The 24,482-nt window shown below is 42.9% G+C and overlaps 1 protein-coding gene across 1 annotated transcript in view; it reads right to left on the reverse strand.

Moving 5' to 3' along the window:
• The window catches only part of MYPN (myopalladin), a 74,962-nt gene that overhangs the window by 38,548 nt on the left and 11,932 nt on the right, over positions 1 to 24,482 (reverse strand). Inside the window, exons 2-8 of the mRNA XM_056849772.1 lie at positions 23,157 to 24,089; positions 7,829 to 8,004; positions 7,061 to 7,112; positions 4,219 to 4,345; positions 2,305 to 2,376; positions 1,752 to 1,893; positions 297 to 320 (exon numbers count right to left, since the gene is read on the reverse strand). Coding sequence (XP_056705750.1) covers positions 297 to 320; positions 1,752 to 1,893; positions 2,305 to 2,376; positions 4,219 to 4,345; positions 7,061 to 7,112; positions 7,829 to 8,004; positions 23,157 to 24,088 — 1,525 coding nt within the window. The 5' untranslated portion in view covers position 24,089. The remainder of the gene's footprint in view (positions 1 to 296; positions 321 to 1,751; positions 1,894 to 2,304; positions 2,377 to 4,218; positions 4,346 to 7,060; positions 7,113 to 7,828; positions 8,005 to 23,156; positions 24,090 to 24,482) is intronic.

Below are 24,482 nucleotides of genomic sequence, written 5' to 3' on the forward strand. Positions count from 1 at the left end.
CTGTCCCACCTCAGGGTGCAACGACACGGGCCCTGCTGGGGAAAGAATCAGAAATCAGCTCAGAAGAGAAGCTTTCTATTTCTTGCCAAAATTAAAATATTCAGTGTCAATGTTAACAGACTTTCAAGTTTTTTCCCCCCAGGTGAGTTTATATGGAACTTACATAGTGAATAAGATTTATTGTTTGCAATCAAGAGAAAGCAGTATACACAGCAACATAACCTCTCCACACACATAATTGCACACAAACATACAAAATCCTCTGAGCTTTTATTTTATCAAACTAGTCTTCCTACCTGGTTCAGCCATAGACCGCGGTTCTAAAAGGGAGAAAGAGAAAACGATTCAGTCCTGTATTTATTTCAGTGCACCCCATAGCTTTCCACCGTTCGTTCATGAAATCATACAGTTGGGCTGATTCTAGGGCGGCCAACCTCTAGCTGGGGGCTGGAGATCTCCTGGAATCACAACTGATCTCCAGACAACAAAGCTCAATTCCCCTAGAGAAAATGGCTGCTTTGGAAGGTGGACTCTATGGCGTTATACCCCACCGAGGTCCCTCCCTAGGATCCACCCACAAATCTCCAGGAGTTTCCCATCCCGGAGTTGGCAACTCTAGCTGATTCACTGAATAGTTGTCCACATAGAGAACAGTCACAGCTCCTCTTGAAGGTTCTGCTACTTCAATACCCATAATCATAGCATTGATGGGAACTGGATTTAAGTTTTTAGTGTTAAATTTTAATCTCAAAAATTGTTTGCTTTTATTTCGGTACAGAAGCCCAATGTTGAATCATTAGATTCAAATACCTGGTCTCTGAATACACTGCTGAGGTTCTGATAAGGAGACTGAATGCAAAGTCCACTTCAGTGCTACCCCTATTAATTGTTTCAACTCAAGGCACTAATCCAGAATATTCGTAGCCTTGTACAAATGGCACTAGATTTCTAGGTTAATGGCGCATTCCTGAGGTTTCGATGTGAAACCTCTTAGGAGGCGGCATGACCTTGCCGCCAGCGTAAGTGGCGAGGCCAGTCCTGCTGGCAGTCGAGCGCTGCGGGACCGTGGGACCTTCGCAGGCACAGCCTCTCCGTGGCACAGGCCACGGCGTAGAGAGGTCGTGCTGGCGCAGGGGGGCATTCCGGGGCCGGGCTGGGGGGAAGAGCTGCCGGTTAGGAGGCTCCCTATCCCGGTTCAGCTGGTTATGGTGGTGCTGCGCCTGCTTCCTATGGGGTGAAAGGCCCCAGTAAAACAAAAAAAAGCCGCGAAACGGCTTTTTTTGTTTTGTTTTATGGCATACGGGAATTGTCTTAGGAAGAGGTGGTGGAAAGTGTTGTCAAGTCACCACTGACTGATGGTGAACCTGTAAGGTTTTCAAGGCAAAAGACGAACATTTGCTGTTGCCTGCCTGTGCATAGCAGCTCTAGACTTCCTTGGTGCTTAGCTTCCCAGATCTGATGAGACAGGCTAGCCTCGGCCATTAAGGTCAGGGCAAAGACAAACAGGTGGTTTGCTGTTGCCTGCCTATTGACTTCCTTGGTATTCTCTCATCCAAGTACTAACCAAGGCCAACACTGCTTCGCGTCTAAGATCTGTTCAGTTCAAGCAAGCCTGGACTAGTCAAGTCAGAGCATAAAGTACTATGGGACGGTGAATACTCTAGCTTACATTTACAGCCTGCATGTGGCAGAAATAGGTATAATCTCACTGAGTTTTTCAGACGTATGTCTGTAACAGATATAAAGCATACTTTTCTGTAATATTCTGAAGTCTGGAGAGTCTTCTATCAATGTCCCTTCTCTATACCACTCAACCTTTGGAGAAGGGGCTCCTTTCACTCGGCATTCAAATACAACCAGCTGACCCTCAGAGGCTGATATGTCCTGTAGCATCTAGAAGAGACAGACCATAATGGTGATTTAAGGCTTTTAGAATATTTTGTGTTAATAGAGTTCTATAATAGCCAAAAGATTGTTTGAAAGACTACCACAATCTTAAACAGAGTTACACCCTTCTAAGCACCATTGACTTCAATGGATTTAGAAGGGTTTTAAACCTTAGGATGGCACTGTAAATATGCTGGAAACATCACTCTACAGAGCAGAAATAGCCAATGATTTTCCAAATTACATGCTTCAGAATTGCTGATTTGTTTTTAGTAGTGGCAAATGCCTGTAGAAATTGAGTCTGATTGTATGATTTTTTTCAGGAAGACAGTTTATAATTGGGCAAGTAGCCAAGTGGCAATGTGGGTCCAACCATAACATGATTCATTTTGTTAAAAGGTAATAAAATCAAAGTACCTTTGTAAACACTGGTGCAGCTATTATGGGTCTTCCATCTAGTCCTTGTAAATAGTTTGTGGGGCTTTGACTCTGGAGGTTGAAAAGCAAAAATTAAGATACAGAAATGCAGTAGCTGTTAAGGGATGCATAACGGAAACACCATGCTGCCTGTAACGTAACATTTTTGCATTCAGAGAACAAAATCCAATCAGGAATCTGACTGAAAACATTACATCGGAAAGCAAAATTGGTATGGACTTTACAGGAAAGACAGTGGGTAGGAGACCAGATTCTTGCCCATATGGATTTCATGGAGTTTCTCTAGAGGAGGCTACATCAGAATCAGCCCACTTTACCCCAAGCACTTTAAATGGAACCTCTGGAGAAGTCAAAAGACTTAAATGTGAGAAAGTGCTGAAGCTATTAAATTGTCCCTCCCCCCCAGAACTAATCCTTTTTCACAAAACAATTTGGTAATGGGTGTGATTTGTTTCCCGCTCTTCCTCCAGTGAATTCCTCCAAGGAGTTATTAAGCACATTTACTTGTTTCACCATCAAAGAATAAGTCTGAGCATAAATGAAAACGCAAACAGGGAAATTTATACTCTTTTTTTTACAGCCCATCCAACTTAGTTCATTTAAGCTTAGTGGAGATCATTTGGAAACAACACTGTACCTTGTTAGGAGCTGCATAGTGTGTAATTTCTTCCAGTGCTTCTTTCCCTGCCTCATAGATATGCCATTATTCCATTAAAGATGACTTAGGGCTATTAGTTGCTTGAAACCACTGTGCATAATTGTTTATGAATGACTTCTACTATAATGCCAACTTTAGGACTTACGGTTTGTGAACTTCGATATGCTTGCAATTTTTAAGCCACCTTGAACCATGGGGAAAGGCGGGATATAAATGTTTTAATAGAATACATACATACATATGCATTCTGCCACAGGGGTACCTTACAGGCCTCAAACACATCTTTAAACCCAGTCTTCAGGATGGTACCAAATTTTGTTTTACCACCATGTAAATACATCTTTCTCCTTTTTTCAGGAGTCTGTAGTGGGTCTTGAACTGGTGACCTCAAAGATATCAGGGGAATTGGTTCTTGTAGGTTATCGGGGCTGTGTAACCGTGGTCTTGGTATTTTCTTTCCTGACGTTTCGCCCGCAGCTGTGGCAGGCATCTTCAGAGGAGTAACACTGAAGGACAGTGTTACTCCTCTGAAGATGCCTGCCACAGCTGCGGGCGAAACGTTAGGAAAGAAAATACCAAGACCACGGTTGCACAGCCCGGATAACCTACAAGAACCAATGAACTCTGACCGTGAAAGCCTTCGACAATATCAGGGGAAGATTCAGCTTTCGCTAAGGGACAGAACTGCAAGGAAACCAGCTATGGAAGCTTCCCCTGTACCAGTAGGACACACCATTTATGACACTTCTAGGTGAGCCTTGTTTACTGGTTTGATCAGGAGATCTTGGGTTGGGTCCACCCAGCTTTTTCACTCAATCCCCTTTCTTGCCACAGCCCCTACCCCACATGCCTTTTGTTCAAGAAGTTCCCTTGACCTCTCCCCCACCAGCATAGCCTTTTTTGGTGCTCAAAAGGGCTCCCTTCCTCCTATTGTCACCAGTTGAAAAGTTGGTTGGATCCAACCCTATAGATTGCTTTGACCTATACTACATTGTGTGTGGTCCTTCTGTCAGCTGCTCAGGATATGGGTCTTCTCTCCCCCACTTATTCTTCTTGGCCTTTCTCCTATTTTCTTTTCCTTTTAGAAAGCCCTACTCCCCACAGGAACAAAAATAAAATTGTAGTGGTGACCTTGGTTTAACACACCAGGTGAAGACAAATTCCTGATGGTGACATGTAAAGCTACATCCTGTACAGTTTAGCAGTTTCTTTCCCTTAAGTTTCATATAACTTACATGGTGGACTGGTATTGACACAGGATTTACCACAGAAGGTGGAGGATTGGGTGCTTCTTGATGTGAGACTGTAACATTAACAGGAGGTGGTAGCACATTTGAAGAGACATTGAGTGGGTTTTGATACCTGGAAAAAAATTAGAGAAAGGATTTACACAGAGACCAACCCTCCTTTGACAATATATTCCCATAAACCACATGGTAGTTCTGTGTTCCATCATTATGACTTGAAACATGTGTACATCTGAAAACAGATATCTGAAACATAAATTGAACAAATATACCAGTTTGTCTTTCATTTACTCTCTTTTGGGGATTGGATTGGCACAGAACTGATTTTAGGGAAAGCTTCTAGAAACAAATTCTCTTGAGATATGGCTTCTGACTAGTGTGTGGAACTGGTAAACTGAATCAGGCTCATTGGATATGTTGGCTTTTGCTTTTCATCTAAGTCATGTTCATTTGTTCATGTGGGTACAAGTGAATGCATTGGAAGAGGGTAATCAGGGCATGCCCTTCAATCCCACTTGACCGCTGACATGGGTCCCACGTGGATGGTGCCTGCATGCATAGGCACTGGTACAAGTGATCTAGGATCTGAGGTACCATTCTGGTTGTATGTGCCAAGGCTCAATGCACATGGAACCCAGGGTTTGTTCATCTCTAGGGGTGCCAAATTGGTGTGAGCAGCATGGGAAGAGGAATGCCCCCACCACAGCAGTGCTGCTGCCAAGGTCCAAAGTGAGCTACAGAGGCACTACCTCTGGACCCGTCCTGACCTGGTGGTGATGGCACTAGGAGTGGTATGGGGGAGAAAGGCTTAAGCCCCCACTCCCTGCATGCCAAAGTCCTGATCCATATTGAGCCCTCAGGCTTCTCGGTTTCACCTGGGAACTTCCAGTAGATGTTTGCTTCACAGTAGTATAAACCATAGTATGAAAAGAGGGCATAAGAGAAGCCCTGGAGCCAGCATGGTATAGTGGTTAAGAGTGATGGACTCTACTCTGGAGAACTGGGTTTGATTTCCTGCTCCACCACATGAAGCCTGCCAGGTGACCCTGGGCCAGTCACAGTTCTCTCAGAACTCTCTCAGCCCATGCAGAGGCAGGCAATGGCAAAGCACCTCTGAACGTCTCTTGCCTTGAAAACCCTACAGGGTAGCCAGAAGTCAGCTGTGACTTGACGGCACACACACACGCACTGTATATGAACTATGTTTTCTAGACCCTTGGTAAATACAAAATAGTTTCTAATTTGTTGCATAAAATCTGTACAGCTTCTCTCTCTGTATAGTATGGGATTCTCCCAGCACTGAAAGACCAACCAGCATCAGAGTCCAGCAGAGTTAGGCAGCTGCCAGAGTCACAAGAGAGACTACCACTGAGTTCAATTCCCTGTGGGGATAAAAAATGGCTGCACTCATCTGCTTCCCTGCGCAGCCCTCCCAAAACAAATGGAAGATTGCCCTGTAGGCAATGTATGGATTTGGAGGGAGAGGCATTTCCCCAATTTCTGCTGAGAGGGAAGTCCACGGGAAGGAGCAGCATATGGGCCCTTTCATGAGCCTGCTGGCAGTGACAAGACCTGAAGGGATGCGAAGAAGCCACATACTGTTGTCTACATCAGGAGGGGAGGAGGGTCTCTGTATGGGTGGGCACGTGTATGTTCAGAACGCAGGGCTGGCAGAAACATGGGACAACAACAACAACAAAAGGGGGGGGGGACTCAACCAGGAAATTACAGGGAGCCTTAAAGGTTGTGCTGGAAACTATAAACTATAACAAAATAATTATATTTATTACAAGGTATACGCTATACATTTGTTAAAAGCACAGGGCCTGGAATGCAAGCTTCATATAAAAACATCAATTGCAAAAATCTCATACACAGTTCATATACATTCAGTATAAATGACCAATAGAGAACCATATGCATTTCGGTCTGAATAGGCCTTCCTCAGTGGTCATAAATATACAACATGATTATTAAAAACACATCTGGAAGTGAACCTTATGAGGTATTTTTTACCTTATATCTTATGTGGCCTGATGTAAGCTCTTAATTCAAACCTTGGGTCTTGCAACATGGAAAATTGCTCACACACCAATCTGGTATAGAACTATGACTGCTTCTGTACCCTTGTTCCCAGCTGCCCAGACTCACCGAGGAAGGGAATGTGGGTGGCACACAGTGGTGTCTCTCCTGCTGGCAAAGGCAGCAACCCTCCCAGCTTCCTACATTGGCCAGTGCTGATGGGGAAAAGGTGCTCAGGTAGGGTCACCAGCTCCAGGTTGGGAAACACCTGGAGATTGTGGGGTGGAGCCTGAAGAGGGCAGGGTTTGGGGAGGGGAGGTACTTAAATGCCATAGAGTCCACTTGCCAAAGCAGCCATTCTCTCCAAGGGAACTGATCTCTATCAGCTGGAGATCAGTTGTAATAGCAGGAGATCTCCAGCTAGCACCTGAAGGTTGGCAACCCTATCTGCAGGTGATGCAGGCAACTGAGCAGGGCAGGCAACTGAGTGAGGGCTTGCATGCAGGATACATGGGCAGGTGAGGGCATGCGGATGTGGGAGTGGAAAAAAGGGCGTAAGGGGGCCCTGGGCATTTTCTGCCAGGGCCCCCAAAAACCTAGAACTGATCCTGGAGAAGGGCATCCACTGGAGGTCATTTTGCCCCAGGGCCTTCTAAAACATGAAGCTCACCCCACTGGAAGAGATGTATTTCTGACTCTTCTCCTCTTCCTCCACTGAGAAGATAAAACACAATACACTCGATCTGTACTATGAGAAGGAAATTATTTTACAGGCAGTTTAGAAGACTGCCATTCATACAACACTTACTGATCCATTTCTTCTTTGCTGGTGTCGCTTTCAGATTCAGAAGATGAGGCTCCTGTGAAAAACCAAAAGTCACTTAACATGGCACTGTATTTATTTATTTGCTTGAAATCAAGGGGCTTAGAATGGATTGCACTGTAACTTTGCATACAATTGCACAGCAAGGTGTTTTAGACTTCTAACAGACCATTCCTGAAAAATGGGCTGAAAGTCCATAGGAGGCGGCGTGACCTCGCCGCCAGCGTAAGAGCATGTAATTGTGTGATTACATGCACTTACGCTGGCGGCAAGGCCAGGCCCACCGGCGGCAGAGAGCCACGGGACCCCACCTCCCACCTCCACTGGTGTGGCCTCTCCATGTCGCCAGCCTCTTCCCTGCCGAGTCCGCACACCGTTGTTTCAGGAATGGGCTGTAAATGCCATAAATTTGCCAAACAGTTCAATTTTATATGCTAAGTTATGCATTTCATGCTGTTCATGTGGTAATATAAATTTAAGTTTGATGAGAATTTCCCAAAATTTTCATTAAAAAATCAAAAATCCTAAAGCAGAACCCCCCCCCCCAAGGTGGTTTTAAACTGTCCAGACATTTTCCATCTGTACACAGATGCTATTATGTTGAAGAAATAAGTTGAAGCATCTGCACCTATCAAAGAGAGCTGTTCCATGTTCCACCATACCCTCTGATCACCAACATCTTTTTAGATCATAACAGAGTACAACTGTTGATGGTTATCACATAGCTTCTGTTTCAGAGGGTTCTGCCCTTACCTTCTACATAAATTTCTGCAGAAGTTGAATCTGTTCCATAGATATTAGAAGCAAAGCAAGAATAACGCCCGGTGTCTTCTTCAAAAGCTTCAACAATGACCAGTGAATGGAGGTTTCCTGACTTGATGATGTGAATATCTGGTGAGTTTTCGAGCTCTTTCCCTTCACAGTACCACCTGTAAAACAAGAGTGCCATTTGTCACAAGGTGAACAAATTGACAACCTGCAACAGTAAAACAGCTGCCCAGTTGCCTTAAGCCAGGGTCTGCAAACTGCGGCTCCCGAGCCGCATGCGGCTCTTTGGCCCGTTGAGTGCGGCTCTCCGAACTTGGTTTGGAGCCCCTGCTCTCGTGCCCGCTCGCGCCAGCAGCCGGGCTGCGGAGCCGGCGAGCGTGAGAGAGCAGGCAAGCGGGCGCGCTGTCTCTCCCCCCCCCACCGTGGAGAATGGCTGGGTCCCCCTTTCCCTTGCCCTCAATGGCTGGGAGGCTAAAGCCTCCCCTCCCCTCTAGCCGTGCGATTGCTGGGTGGGCGGCTCGGCGGTTCCTGCCCCCCCGCCCGCCTATCAGCTTTTGGGCGGGGCGGGCTTCCTTTGGTAGACCTGGCCTCCGGCTGAGTCCCATTGGGAGGCCATGTCTACCCACTGGCTTTCTTGGCGGTAGACCTGGACTCCGAGGAGGGGGAAAAGTCCCCCTTCAGAGGCCAGGTCTACCAATTGGCTTCTATGGGCCTCTGGAGGCCAGGTCTACTGCCAAGAAAGCCAATGGGTAGACAGGCCTCCCAATGGGACTCAGCCAGAGGCCAGGTCTACCAATAGGCTTTTATGGCTGTAGACCAGGCCTCCAGACAAGGACTCCGGACGGGGAAGGGGAAATGGCAGGGACTTACAATTTAATTTTTATCAATAAATAAGATCACTATTAAGTATGATATCAAGTTTTATTCAGTGTACCTATAGTTTAATTAAGACTTAAAACTTTAATTAAAGTTTATTAAGTTAATAAACAGTGTACCTACCTATATAGTTTAAGAAATTTGTCTCTCAAAAGAAATCTCAATCGTTGTACTGTTGATATTTGGCTCTTTTGACTAATGAGTTTGCCGACCCCTGCCTTAAGCAAATGAAACTGAATAACAGGACAAGTACCCTGTTGTCTTTTATTATAAACAATAACGGGTGATATTTCATACAGAGTACTGGAACCTACTAGCTTATTAGAAAAATGGAATCAAGGTAGGGCCCATTCCTGAAAAATGGGCCCAAAGCCCTTAGGAGGCCGACTACGGCCTCCACCGGCGCAGGGGCCCACACCGCTGGCACCCAGAAGGCGCACGTCGGCGTGAGTGGCCCCAGCGCCAGCGTGCAGGGCCGGGCACTGCTCCCCGACCGCTGCCACCTCCCGCCGGCCACTGGCTGCCGGCACAGGCCTCCCAAGCACTTTTGGCTTGGGAACGCCCCTTTTTATTTTTGTTAAGATACGCCGGCTTTTAGCTTTTAGCTGGCGTATCTCCCTATGATGGTTGCACGTGTTTTTGGCACCAGGCAGAGGTTTCGGCACTGCCGAAACTTTAGGAGGCAACGCCGCTAATTTGCCTCCTAAACCCGGTGCGGGCATTCCTTTCAGGAATGCGCTGGTAGTGTTCTGTATTCAGCTTCGTATACTTTCCTAATACTACTATTGTTTACGTTTAATATTACTCTCTTGGATGTACAAAAATGTAAGAGAAGCAGTGTAAAAACGGTGGCTGCACTCTGGCCACTTCTGACATAATATTTGGGTGAGTTTTTGAGTGATTTTCACAGATTTCTACAGATGATATTTCATGATCATCTACATAATTTGTTCAAAAACTGTCCTGGCTCTCAGTTATAATTCCAAAGGCATTCACATAGAAACAAAAATTACAAGTGAACTGCGTTTTGAAGATTTCCCATACACGTTCAAGCTACCTTTGCGGCCATGAGGAATAACTTGCATGTGTGCATGCACATTTGTGTTTGTGTGACTGAAATATGAGATTTGTGGGACACTGATCTCTGTGGCCAAATTTTTTGCACATGCATGGAATCATGGAAAACACAAAAGTCCTTGATACTGAATACCTGTTGTGGCCAGTCCAAATTATTCCTGGATTCTTTTAAATTAATCTTGGGAGAATTTCCTTGAGAGTTACAAGTTGTAGTAAAACAAGGAAGATATTAAATGCTTTAAAACTGGAGTGCTATTATTTAAAGTATGCATTTAACGAAGAAGACCAGCAGTGACTCCCACTCAGAACTATTCAATGGGTCTTATTCCCAGGAAAGAGAGGGGGCATGAGAAGAGACTAACCGGGCAATCCTAAAGCGGGGGAGCTCCATAAGAGCCGGCGTGATCCTGTGCCGGTGTCTGTGCCACTTTATCATGGTACAACGGGCAAAGCAATCTTTTGGTGAGTCTTTTTAAGTTCTGGCGCAGTTGGTCTCATTCCATTTAAGCACCATGCCATGACTTTTTGCTCTTCTGCTGCAGACCATACTTTGTGATAGTAGCTGCTCTTGATACAACTTTGGTTTGTGGACAAGGATGAGCCAGGAGCAGCTTGGCTGTCACTCTGTGCTTGGAACCGGTGTGGGATCACCCAAATGCCAGCAAGCCCATTGGGTAGCCTTTTAAGTTGGCCATGCTAACTGGGGTGCTAAAGATTTTACCAATAGCAGTTTATCAATTCAAATTGGATAAAAAGTATATCTGTGTGTGCATAAAAATTAGTAAATTACAATTTAATTGATTTAATTGTGTGACCATGAGTTCTAGGATTATGAGAGAGGGAGGAAAATTTCCCAAGCAGAACTCTGTTTAACAGGGTGCCTTTTAAAATGAATATAGTGTTTAAAATATATATTCTTGCCTACACACAGTTTGCCTTCAGTCACAGAATGAAGATCCTGTGATGGTACCTGCTACTGAAGCAACTTTTAAAAAATCTGCACAGCTAATCAGATCTCCAGTGGCTAATCAGACGCCCTGCTGGGCAAAAGCACCACTTGGTCCTGTCTACTTTCTAAAAAACACTTGGTATAGGTGTCAGGAACAGGGCTGGATCTTGGGGGGGGGCAGTGTATGGTAAGGGGGTGCCAGCGTGGGCATGGTAGTGCTCTACTAGGTTGATACCTGCACACATGGTATATGAGAGACATATACTAACCAGTATCACAACTAGAACTAATCTGACCAGATGTTTTGAGTAATTGCAATAGATTTTACAACCTATACACATGCCTGGTTGGGTTTGAACTGTTTGTATATGTATTTATTTATTTATTTCTGTAAATGTGTGAGGCTTAACATGGGTTTTAATTAACCACTGATGAAGGCCCAAAAGGCCGAAATGTGTTTGGTTGTGGTTACAGATGTCAGCCTTAGGAAATACCATTGTGCTATTTTAATGTTTTAAAAATATTTTTAACCTTTACATAGTGCTTCCACTTCATGCTCTTTAACATTAATCGGAGAAAGTAAACAGACTCTTAAATTTTACCAGTGCCAAATATTCTCTAATAATTATTTCCTTGCATCAACATTTTAAACATAAAAGAACAAGGAAACTAATTCATGCCCATTTCAGTTTTTATAACCCTGACCATGTTTCTACCACTTTTCTGCTGTCAAAAAATGAGCGCGCATAAGAATCTATGATATTATTGTTTACTTGAATTGCAGAATTGTGTAATATATATTTTTTGCCATCAGACTTATGGCAACCCCTGGTGGGATTTTCAAGGCAAGAAATGTTCAGAGTCAGTTTGCCATTGCCTGCCTCTGCGTCATGACCCTGGTATTCCTTGAAGGTCTCCCATCCAAATACTTGCCAGGGTAGACCTTGCTTAGCTTCTGAGATCTGACGAGATCAGGCTAGCCTGGGCCATCCATTCCATGAAAATCATTATGAACATTTTATTCTTCCAATAGTCATATTGTACATTCCAAGGATACAGTCTTGGTACAAAGGGTTTATTGCACATTAGGACACATTTCACATTGGGACTCATTTACACAGCTAAAGCACAAATACTCTCTCCATCCATTAAATGGAATTCCTACCATGGACGGATTTGACAGTTCTGTCACTTGAATTCCATCCAGCATTTCCATTGCTAAATCCCCATGGCCCAATTCATCTTTGACATCATTCTGCCAACTTGGGCAAAGATATACCATAAGGTAACTAAAACTTTGCCAGATGTGTGTGTGGGTGATAACCATGGTGCAATAATTTTTAGAATATTTTTATTATGGAGAATTTGTTTTCTTCAAACACAAGAAACAGATGGGGATTTATAGAGATGAAGGGATGCCATTAACTAATCTTTTAAAAATGCTAGCAACTTTGATTATAATTCAAACAATTTGTGTTAAGGTTGTGCAAAAGGCTGTCGGAAGAACCTCTATATTTCTGAATTGCAAAGAATATTCTATATATGCACATAAAAACCGTCATTTTGTACTTGGCAAGACTACCAGTCCCTCTAGTATAATCTGGCACTCCTAGTAGCTATCACAGAGATATTTCAGAACTTGGACCTTCTGCTTATAAAACATATGTTCTACCAAGTTGATGTCAGGGTAATGTAGTTGAACTCAAATAAATCAAAAAGAACTTGAAGAAAACTATCTAGATGGCAATTGCAGCTATAATCCTATGAGTAAGGCAGTCCCATTAAACTCAGTGAGTCTTACTCCCAATATGAAAGTAACTTGCAGTACCTTCCTAAGCAGAGTTATTTCCAAGGCCTTTGAGAGGTCAATGGGCTTAAGTAAAAGGTAAAGGTCCCTTGTGCAAGCACAGAATCATTCCTGACCCATGGGGTGACGTCACATCCCGACGTTTCCTAGGCAGACTTTATTTATGGGGTGGTTTGCCAGTGCCTTCCCCAGTCATCTCCCCTTTACCCCCAGCAAGCTGGGTACTAATTTTACCGACCTTGGAAGGATGGAAGGCTGAGTCAACCTTGAGCCGACTACCTGAAACTGACTCCTGTAAGGATCGAACTCAGGTTGTGAGCAGTGCTTTTGACTACAGTACTGCAGCTTACCACTCTGTGCCACGGGGCTTAGAAGGTGTAAATTAGGATGACATTGGTAAATTTCTTACTAGTACTGTCTCTCTCAGGAGCCTCAGAACAGTAGATGGGAGGTGCCACTCCGGTCAATTTCTTACCCATACCAGTTTATTTTCACCCCAGCTTACTTCTGAGTAAGACTTTGAGATTGAGCTCTGACTATGAATAGGAGTCTTCAGGGTAGAAGATCTCAAACAAAGCAATATTAGAATGTGCTTCTCTTAGTTACTCCTCTATGTGTGTCAGAGTGCACTCATAGGAAACTCATGACAAACAGCCTGTTTATAGAGTTTCAAATCCTCTTAACGCTCACTGGAGAGCGGCGAGTTGCCAAGCCAAAGTAAAATTAACCTAACAGAGGTGGGCTAAGTAGTTTGGAAAAAATGCAGGCACCTCTGAATAGAGGTGGCAAATATGGGTCACATACAAGCCAATGGAGGAAATGTATAAGATCCTAAGATCAGACTTACTAGGTTACACTCATAGTCTGTCTAGCATGATATTCTGTCTCACCGGGCCAGCTCTGACGTAATATGTTGCATTAATGGAAAGCCTCCTGGAATGATTTGTATGGAATATACTTCAGTAGAATATCGTCTGTGTCATTTGCTGAGAGCCAGTTAATGTGATTGAAGGCTGGATCCTAGTATAAAACAGATCCAGATCTCCAGAAGGCAATTCTCCTCCTGACTCATAGCCAGAAATGTTATGGTGAGGGCATAACCGTAAACTAGGAGAATAGGGCTGCCAGATCCCCTTCACTCCAAGCTCTGAGAATCATTGGGTGGAGCCTGCGAATACCATATCCAGTGACATCATGGGGTGGGACCTGGTGATGCCACCTTGAATTATTAATAGTACTACTAATATGGCATCTATGAATATACAAACAGTCTTGTGGCTTTAAAGAGATGGGTTTACCAGATTTTTTAAAAAATAACATAGTAATTCACTATGTGCTCATGCTAAAATGTAGTCAAGCAGCCTCCCATCTCCAATTTACAAGCTCAGTGGTTACCACACAAGCTGGCATGCATAGTAGTTACCACACAAGTCTTAAAAGGAGCCATGAAGAGTGTGGGGTTAGATAGAGGTCCTGCTCCTTGCAAGTGAGCCCTCAAATCCGAAATTTCAGCCTGATAATGAGCTTAGGGTTGCCAGGTCCCTCTTCGCCACTGGTGGGTTATTTTGGAGGCGGAGCCTGAGGAGGGCGGGGTTTGGGGAGGGACTTCAATGCCATAGAGTCCAATTGCCAAAGCGGCCATTTTCTCCAGGTGAACTGATCTTACAAGGAACTTGGAATCACAAAATTGTGATCGGATGAAGTTATATATATCTGAGGAAGCGGGCACCAGCGAAACAAGGCATAACCGGTTGCTTGTCATATATTGTTAAAATCACATTGGGCGATTTTATTTTTACCGCGGCGACTTTGAGAAGAAACTGCGAGACAGCTTGGAAAAGAGGAATCCCATTGGTCAGCAGAGAGCAGCTGACTTGTAGAAACAGTGCAATACGACACGGAAGCTCACAGCATCGGCACGATTCCTTTTTGTGGAACGGACATGTGAGATTTCTTGTGGACAGCATTTCAATTCTGTCTTGTTTATTGTATAAGATTGTTTATGATTTGTAGACCGTGTTATGATAACACTGCTAACTGGTACTGTTTATAAATGAAGGCATGAGAAAAGCATAAAAATAACAAAAGAATTATAAGTGGCTGCGTGTGGAGATATTTATTCTTGAACAGGAGATTAGCCACCACCTGGAGGTTGGCAAGCCTAAATAAGCTCCAAAATCTGTTAGGGCCAAGACCAGAGTTCTGGCCAACCAAGGAAAAGAGACATAATAATTTGAAGCAGCAAAAGCCTAAGGCCATTTATGCAGGGTCAATTTTGATGCTCGCTCAAAGCTCTTTTTAAAAATGCGACCTTTAAAATGCTTATTCATGGTCAAGACGCAAAAGGAGAAATTCCACCCCCCCACACACTCACCTGCTCCTTCATCCTTCCATTAGCAACCTCCGTTTGCATAGCTAACGCACAGCTGTGAATTTTGCATGCTTCCTTGAGGGGATTCTTTGTGGCGGGGGTGGAGCAAACACAAAAGGTTGCATTAAAGGGGCTCTTAAGAAATGTGAAGCAGGTATGCACCGGCTTCGCAGTCACTTCCTAAATGACGGTTCAGCATGAAAAATTCAAATAAAAGCTGCGGGACACTGCAGCCTGGAATGCGCTGCTAATTACCAAGCTTAAATGGCCTAAGTAAATTTCATAGCCTTAAAGTTTGTTTTATTAATTTATGCTGAACTGGAGTTTAAATCCTAGGCCCAGTAATTTAGGGTGGCCACTTACTATGGGAGCTGTTTGCCCAGTGGCAGTGGGCAATCTCCCACCCCTGCCCTCAGTCCTCCACCCTCACTAATTTTAGTGGCAGGAGAAAAAAAATGGATGAGGAATGGTGAAGCTGTAGGAATCACCCCAGTCTCTGTGGAATTTACCATAGAGATGGGGGGAATTCCTAGAACATCACTTAGAAGTGCCATCCTGGCAGTGACTGCCCCCAAAATCTCCTGGCATTTACTGGAGTGGGACTGGCAATGCTACCACAGACTGATATTCTATTTACAATACAATACAGTCTCATACTGACTTATAGGTAACATTTCACTCTTTTAAAAATAAAGCCTTAACATTGTTAGAGGCAGTTTCACACAACCTAGAAATTCATCCTCTATTACTAGGTAGACAAATGTGTGGAGTTAGTACAGAGAGACAGGGAAGCATGCTACATATCCCCAGAGTGTTTGCCACTTTGACTTTCAAATGTACCTAGGTCCTCCCAAAAACTTTCTTTTTCTGTACTGGGGGGGGGGGGTGTTAGGGTATAAGATCGCCTCGATACTGTGGCCCTTCAGCTTTTTGGTCTTCTGCTGTGAAGTACTCTTATTTTCTGTAGTGAGAGGTTCTGGGCTTGTCTGGGCATTATACTTTGTTTAGCCCTAATACCAGATGGGAGGGGTAAGGACAGGAGTTTGACAATGCTTGCTGAGTAAAAGGTATTCTGTACATGCTTGGAGGAACACATTCACAAAGGCAAGCTACATCAGTGTGTGGCTTGCGGTTAATGGTTAAATGTGAAGGAAGTGTAAAATCTCAATTTGTTTGACTTACACTGTATCACAACAGTTAAGCACATAAGCTAGAATCTGGTAAGCACAAGCTAAAATTCTAGGAAAGACATGCTATGAGCACACAAGCTGAAATCTTAGCTTATAGGGAAGGTATCTTATTCGGATTTTATGAGCACACATATTATTAAAGATATCACCATATAATAGTACCATTTCACTGAAGTAAGCTAGAAATGTATAGAAAACACTTCACTGAAGCACTTAAAGGGATGTATGTATAAGCTTTAAATGTCTAGGCCAGGAGGGATCTGACTCTCCTCGAAGTAGAAGAACTCAGCAAGAGTGCAAAAGTTCATTAGGTAAGACAGAAGTTTAAAAACCATTCCAAGGATTAGATCAGAGCTCTTCAGCAGGACGAAAACATGCCAAGAGGACAGTTAATTGGGAAGGGCATGCCAAAATGGAATTAGAAGGTATAAGGTATATCTCTTTCATGTGTGTTATCTCTAGCAGGGTGAGCGAAACCGGGAATCTGGCCAGTTATAGAGGTTGGCATAAAAATAAAGATAGTTGCACCAATTAAGCTAATTGGTAAGGTGACGTCATGAAGCCCACGTGAGCTTGTGGGGCATGCACCAAGAGACAGGTAGACAAAGAAATCAGAAGTGTATAAATACTCTCATGTGATGTATGGTGTCTTTGAAGAGTGTTATTGGCTGTCATGAGACAGACTCTTCCTGCAGGCATAATAAATTACCTCTTGCTTCTAAAGAAATAACCTGAGTCATCCCTGTTCTTGGTGGGTCTGTGCCATTGAACGGGGTCTGGCTTTTTGCATCCAACAAATGAAAATGCCAGGCTGAGTGAAACTGGACATTTGTTCTTCTGCTCCTTCTCCCCTTCCAAGGCCCTTCCTACTCCTGAAACAAATGTCTCTGTGTAAATGCCATCAAGTTGCAGCTGACTTAAAGTGACTTCATAAGGTTTTCAAGGCAAATGATTAAGCAGAAATGGCCTTTCTTTGCAAAGTCTTCCTTGGTGGTCTCCCAAGTGCTGACCTTGCTTAGCTTCCAAGATCTGATGAGATTGGGGTATACTATAACATCCCATATTTCCCCTGAACCAAATACCCCATGGCAACAAGAAGAAACAATCCCAATAAATATGACACCCGTTTTATGCCCAATTGTTCTCACTTGTTACTGCAGACAACAAAAAGGAGACAGACAAGAAAGAAGCAAAGGGCTCAGAGAGAAAAGGGTATGGAATAGAGCAGGTGAGAATGAATCTGGTCAGCAAGGAGTTAACTGACTCACCTCCTGCTGTTCTACACTTTCCCCTCTGCAGTTCCTTCCCAAACAATTTGGCACAAAATTGCACACACATTTTCCCTTATATCTCTAGAACAAAAAAAGGGCGAGTGACTTACTTGTTTAAAAATGAAACCTGGGAGTTCAGAAAAGGGGCATAGAATATTTCTAAAGGAGTATTGCCCCCAAATGCCGATGTAGATATGGACCTGGAGCATTCTATAAATGATCAGACTCAGAGAAACATTTCCACATGTTATAGTGCAATGAATGTCAAAAATTTGGGGAATGCTGACAGTCACATACAAAGGCTGGCAAATCCAGATGAATTATGTAAATACCCTCCTCAAAGTTTACATGTAACTTTTTTGCCAACCTCCAGGAGCTCTCAGAATTACAACTGATTTTCAGGCTACAGAGATCAGTTCCCCTGGAGAAAATGGCTGGTTTGGAGGGTGGACAATATGGCATTAGACCCTGCTGAGGTCCCTTCCCTCCCCAAACCCCACCCTCCCCAGGATCGGCCTCCAAATCTACAGGAATGTCTCAGCTCAAGAGTTGGCAACCTTGTTCTGAATTCACTATGAGTTTTCACCCCTCCTCCATGCTTGAGGCAGGCTCTTGTTTCTTTTACATTTATTTTTAGATGCCTGTTTGTTGAGCCTCGAAAAAAGTTGTTAGTGGGTCCAACAGTTTAAAAAAAAGAAGAAGAGAGAATGCAATCCACATCATACATTTTATTAGGACCAAACAAATGACACATCACTTTGTGAGCTTTTGAGTTCAATAGAACTCCTCTTCACGCTGGATGTTCCCATTAAAAATAATGTTTAAAAAGAGCAAGGAAAATTCTTCAGGACATCATGGTGAATTCAGGATGTCTTGACCCACCTCATGTCCTGAGGAATTCATGAGTCTTTTAGCTGTAATAAGGGCATGGAGAGTTCATTTTAGTTGACCATCTGCTAGCCTCCAAGAGAAAGGCAAATAGTTTAAAAGTACATAAACATCCTCAAAAATCAATGAACATTCTAATATAAGATTAATACGAATAATAACTTCTTCCTAGAAAAACTGAATGACTGGACACACCCAAAGCATATGTTTAAGGGATGCATCCAGTGAGTTACAATGCCAGCAATTAGTCACTTTACTCAACTTTGCTAAAGAGTCGCGGTGGTGTCCAGTATATCTTGAATATAATTTTTGGTTGAATAACAGCCCATTCCTGAAGGGAGGGGGTGGTTAGGTGGCAGCTGGATGCGGCATAGCTGGGCCACCTCCAGAGCAGCTTGCTGCCAGGGCAGCAAGTCGAAAAAGAAATTAAAAAGTATTTTTCAAAAAAGTCCCCAGTGGAACTCCCCATAGAGTTCTATAGGGCTGCGCCATGATTTTGCAGGCTTATCTCACTCACTCACGCGAGCACTCACACTGGACCGCCTGGGAGGCAGTGCGAGTACAGGAGTCTCAGGCTGCTGCATGGTGCTCTGGGCTGGTGTAAGTCACCCTGCGCCGGCATCCGTGCCACTTTGCACAGCGCAAGTGGCACAGACACTGGGGTAGGGGTCACACAGTTTCCTATGTGGCTCCAGCCCCCCCTTCAGGAATGGACTGCCCTTCTCAACTTAAGATCCATGGAGAGAGTAGGTATACACTGTAAGGCCATATCCCATTGCTTTGGCAAAATAGGGTGATCTACCTCCTTATTCCATTCATTCCTGAGGCTGCATGCCATATTTATTAATCGACATCAAATATTTATAAACAGATATTGTAGCCAGCGTGGTGTAGTGGTTAAGAGAAGTGGTTTGGAGCGGTGGAGTTTGATCTGGAGAACAGGGTTTGATTCCCCACTCCTCCACATGAGCAGCGAGGCTAATCTGGTGAACTGGATTTGTTTCCCCACACCTACACACGAAGCCAGCTGGGTGACCTTGAGCAAGTCACATTCTCTCAGCTTCACAGGGTGTCTGTTGTGGGGAGGGGAAGGGAAGGTGATTGTAAGCTGGTTTGAGTCTCCCTTAAGTGGTAGAGAAAGTTGGCATATAAAAACCAACTCTTCTTCTTCTTGTAGGCTTTGTTTTCTGCCTGGATTCAATTAAAGTTTCCCAAAGCAAAGGGAACTCTGAGACACTTAATGCTGCAGGGCCATATTTAGAGACCAACAAATGTTGCAACTGTAAGCATTGCCATTCTGCATAGGGTGGCAAATCATATCTAGACCTAAGATATATCTAGAAAATGGCAAAAATCATCACAACCTTTTGATCCAATACAAAAATCCCCCTATTGTTCCAAGCCTTCCATAGAAAGATTTCTTCCCAGTTTTTAGATCTGGAATGGCCCATAATGTTAATTTAGCATGCAAAAATGGATCAAATTGGCATTGTTGTGCCATTATACAGCATTGTTTTCTAGTTGCAAAAATTGCAAGAGGAATGGGATCCACTCTAGCATAAATGCATTCCACTTAGAGAGGGGCCTCCGACAAGAAGCCTCCAAACAAGCTCAAGATGGACAGTCCAACTGCAAGGAGTGATCCCAGTAATTAGTACAAGTTATCAGGTATGCATAATGATATAAACTAAGATCAGGGAAACCAAATCCTCCCTCATTGAATGGAAGTTGCATCTTCTTTAAAGAAATCTGAGGTGGTGAGGAACCTCACATAAATTTCCAAAACAAAGTATTAATTTTATGAATATATCTGCGAGGTATATAGAAAGGAATTGCACATAAAGCAGAATACTAGGTATAATATTCATTTTGAGCGTATTTTCTTTGCACCAAAGAGTCAAGTTTAAAGGTGCCCATCTGTCCAAGTCCAAAGATATATCAGCAATTAGCTTGTTAAAATTTAGCATAATCATGTGCATAATATCTCTAGGATTCAGTATTCCAAGATTAGTAATGACATCTGGGCACCACCAAAAATATCCATAGGCAAATACACTTCGTGATACATTGTCTCCCAGTGGCATCAGCGCAGACTTTGTCCAATTAATTGAATACCCAGACAAGTCTCCAAAGTTATTAATCAGGTTCATTAATGCAGGAATGGAAGACTGAGGTTCCAAAATAAATAATAAAAGATCATTTGTATAAAGAAAACCGTAATTTTAAATTCCAAATAATTATGTGTAAAACCATGAATATTATTATTTTGCCTAATGGCAGAGGCCAGAGATTCCAGACATATATCAAAAACAAGGAGAAAGAGGGCAACCCTGTCTAGTACCTTTCTCAAGAGGGAATGGTGTGGAAAATATGTCATTAGTCAGCACTCTGGATCTGGAAGATGAATAAAGAATTCTAATGCAGTTCAAAAATTCATGAGGAAAACCAAATTTAGTCAGTGTGGCAAAGATAAATTTCCAGCATATTTTGTCAAAGGTTTTTTAAGTATCAATTGAAAGAATGGCAACTTGATCAGATCTCCTGTTATTTAAAGCGATCAGATCTGTGACCAGCCTAAGATTGTCAGAGCCTGTCTACCTCATATGAATCCTACCTGGTCTACATGTACCAAAGTTGTAAGCAAGAATAGCAGTTAATATCATAGCAGCCACAATTATCAAAGGAATATAGTTCTTATTCTTTTGCTGTCTTAAATGACATGCTAAAATTTTACCTGGTGTCTCACCACTTTCCCAATATGACTGGCACAAACAAGTTAGAGCATATTCTGCTTTCACTGATATATATTATTTAGTTCATATTTAACTTCTTGCTATTCCCGATAAAGGCCTGGTGTGGGAGACATAGCAAAGTGGCTTAAAAGATATTTCAGTCTATCTTTCAATGTTATTTCTATCATTTCTCTAAGTTTCTTCTTATGAGATGCATATGCAACGATATTCTCTCCAATGAAAGTTTTACAAGCATCCAATTCAATAGCATGAGCACTAGCTGTTCCTTGATTTATACTAAAATATTCTGATAACTCAGCCATCATCTGATTTTTAAAAGTCTCATCATTAAGAAGAGAAACATTAAGACGCCATAAATCAGGTGATCAAACCCAGTCTGGAAACTGAAGGACTAATGATATGGGGTGTGTGATCAGAAATAACAATAACGTCTGTATCACAAGCAGTAATCTGGGCATCAGAGAAGATGAAACAAGAAAGTAGTCTAACTGGAAACAAGTATGATGCACAGAAAAAATTAAGGTATAATCTCTGTCTTTACACGCCAGGGATTAATCAAATCTAGTTCAGCCATACAGGCTTTAAGTGTAGATCTCACCAAGGAATATTCTTTGTGTGGAAGTGCACTTAATCCAAAGCTATATCTAGTATGTCATTAAAATCTCCCTCCAACAACAGAGTCATATGCAAAATTTACCGAGTGACTGAAACACTGATGAAATGTGTCCGGAACATCCACAATTGGATAATACGCATTAATCATAAGAATAACAGAATGAGAGGTTCTCACGACCAAAATAACAAAGGGACCCTTTGGATCTGTAATCACTTGCTGGACCCAAAAATATAGCAACACTTTTAGAGCGATTCGATATATCAGTACCATATGTCTCAAAAATCCCATCCTTACCCAAAGTAATTCATACCCTTTGCCATTATATGAGCTTCTTGTAAAAACACCCCATCAGCTTTAAGATCTTTCAACTTGGAAATAACCTTTTTACCCATTAGAACCCCTCAGGCCCTTGATATTCCATGATACCACGCTAAACATTACGTTATTTATTTTTGTTAACATTCAACCGGAGAAAGAGTAGATTGCAGGGGCAGTGAGGACCTGCTTCATAATTAGCAGGCGATCCTCTCTCTGCACAGCCTGATTGGAGGGGGGAGTGAGGGAGGCAGTTTGGTGATTGTCACAAAGACCAGCCAATCAGCACACCCCACAGCTAGCTTCTGCTGTTAACAAGAGTAATCCTGAGCTTCATGATAGACTCACCACTGAAATGAATCACTATATAACTTAAATTTTCTACAAGTGGCATCATACCCATTCAGATACAAACTCATACACAAGTGGCCGGTGTCAATGAAATTTAGGGTGGTTCCTGTGCAAATACTTGTGCACAGCTACTCAGAAATGTACAATGTACAAAACTCCTGGAGCTGTAGATGTGGTAAACACACATATCTGCAGTCATTAGGGTTGCCATCTCTAGGTTTGGAAATACCTGGAGATTTTGGGGGCAGAGCTGGAGGACGGCGGGGTTTGGAGAGGGGAGGGACTTCAATGCCATAGAGTCCAATTGCCAAAGGGGCCATTTTCTCCAGTGAACTGGTCTCTGTCGGCTGGAGATAAGTTGTAATAGCAGGAGATCTCCAGCCACCGCCAGGAAGTTGGTAACCCTAGTAGTTTAACCTATGAGGCTTAAGCCAGATTCAGATCTGTACTTTTATCCACAACTGTAATATTGGTGGATGGCAGCCATCCCTAGCATGCATAGGAAGATACATCCCGAAGTAGCTATTAATATTATAGTACATGATCAAATCTTCCTTTATTCTTGAATAAACACGTTAATCTTATGTCAATATCACAGCATTAGTAAGAGTGGTTGGCAACTTTTTCAAAGCAACAGAAGAACGATTATTGAAGAAGGATTCTAATAGAGAGTCATAGCTTTTTGTACAATTCATCAATTGGAGGAAATGGTTATTTTTAATCATAATTTATTTGTATTTATTTATTAATGAAAGCTTGCAGACCAGTCTTAATTTGACACACTGAAAAAAAAAAGTTGGCAGCCTGTGCATACTTTCTGTTGCAGAAATACAATAGGGTCATGTTTACCTGACTTCAGGTGATGGGATTCCTACCACAATGCAGTCCAACTGTACTTTGGTTCCTTCAGGTACCTCTCTGCTCTTCAGTTTTTGAGTAAAATGCGGTGGTTGGCCTATAGGTCCCTCAGAATAAAAAGGTTCAGCCGACTCTGCTGTTAACCCTGAAATTCCTAATTTATTTACAGTTTCCAAGTCTGCTTGCTGAGGATTATCTGGGTTGTCATGTGAGGGCTCAGCTTTATCTAAATCTTGAGGTATAGGAACACAAGGCCTTTCTCGGTTTTCAGACAAATTCGAGAAACCAGAGCTATTGTCTTGGGTAGCTTTATTTTTAGATTCAAGTTTACTCCTGTAGTTTTTGCATGACTTCGGTCTGATCCTTTTTGAATTGTGTGCTTTGAAAAGTGAAGAAAGCTCCTCAATAAAATCTGCGGCCTTGTTGAGGAATTCCTTTTTGGATTCTGCCTCTGAACCGAACTGCTGTTTCTTTAGATCCTGAGAGCCTTCCTGGGGACTTGTAGTGTCTCTGGTGTGCTCCTCACCAAAAGTGGAGTGAAGAAGGCCGTTATCAGACGCGGATGAATCCATAGACTGGAACTGTTGTTTGTTTGGAACAGTTTTTTTCAACTCAGAGGGATAAAACACATGGGTATGCTGTTCGTCCTGCTTGCTGTCAAGGTGATCTTGACTGATTGCCTGCCTTGCCAGGTTCACACTTTCATCCAGTTCTTCTTGGCTCAGAAAGGCAGAAAGATCTGGAAGGTCATCTTGGCAAGCCACTTCTTCTGGAGTCCCCCCAATACCGCCACAATGGAACGAATGTGGAGATGGCTCTGATCTACTTCTTTCACTATTTCCTTGATGGCTGTTTTCAGCTAAATAGCTCTCTCGCAGAAGTTGAGTAATGGAAGTCGAAGATTCTGAAGTATTGTCTTGCATGCTGTTGACAAAGAGTACAAACAGGACCATAACCTCATCAATAGCAAGCTGGTTTCTAATACTGAATACAAAAATTTCTGCAGAGAGGAATGCAAACTTTTAAAGGACATTTCTACCCAAAGGAAATTTCTACTCCTCGCTTTATATTAGGTCTTAAAGATCAAGTCCGGGATGGACAATTCATTCTTGGGAATCACTCCATTCTCCAGACAATGGCTTATATCCTAACAGTCCATTCCCTAAAGTCTGAGCCCTTCTTTTTTGTCTGACAAAAGAGGCTCTTCCATTGGAGTAAGCATCCTTAGGGTGAAGGAAGGTTTCAAAATTCACCACATGGTAGGATATAAGCAACCGGTTTGGGGTGCAGAGTTTTATTTGCTGTACTAGACACACA

Source organism: Euleptes europaea, chromosome 5 (assembly GCF_029931775.1).
Source record: "Euleptes europaea isolate rEulEur1 chromosome 5, rEulEur1.hap1, whole genome shotgun sequence".
Taxonomy (NCBI): domain Eukaryota; kingdom Metazoa; phylum Chordata; class Lepidosauria; order Squamata; family Sphaerodactylidae; genus Euleptes; species Euleptes europaea.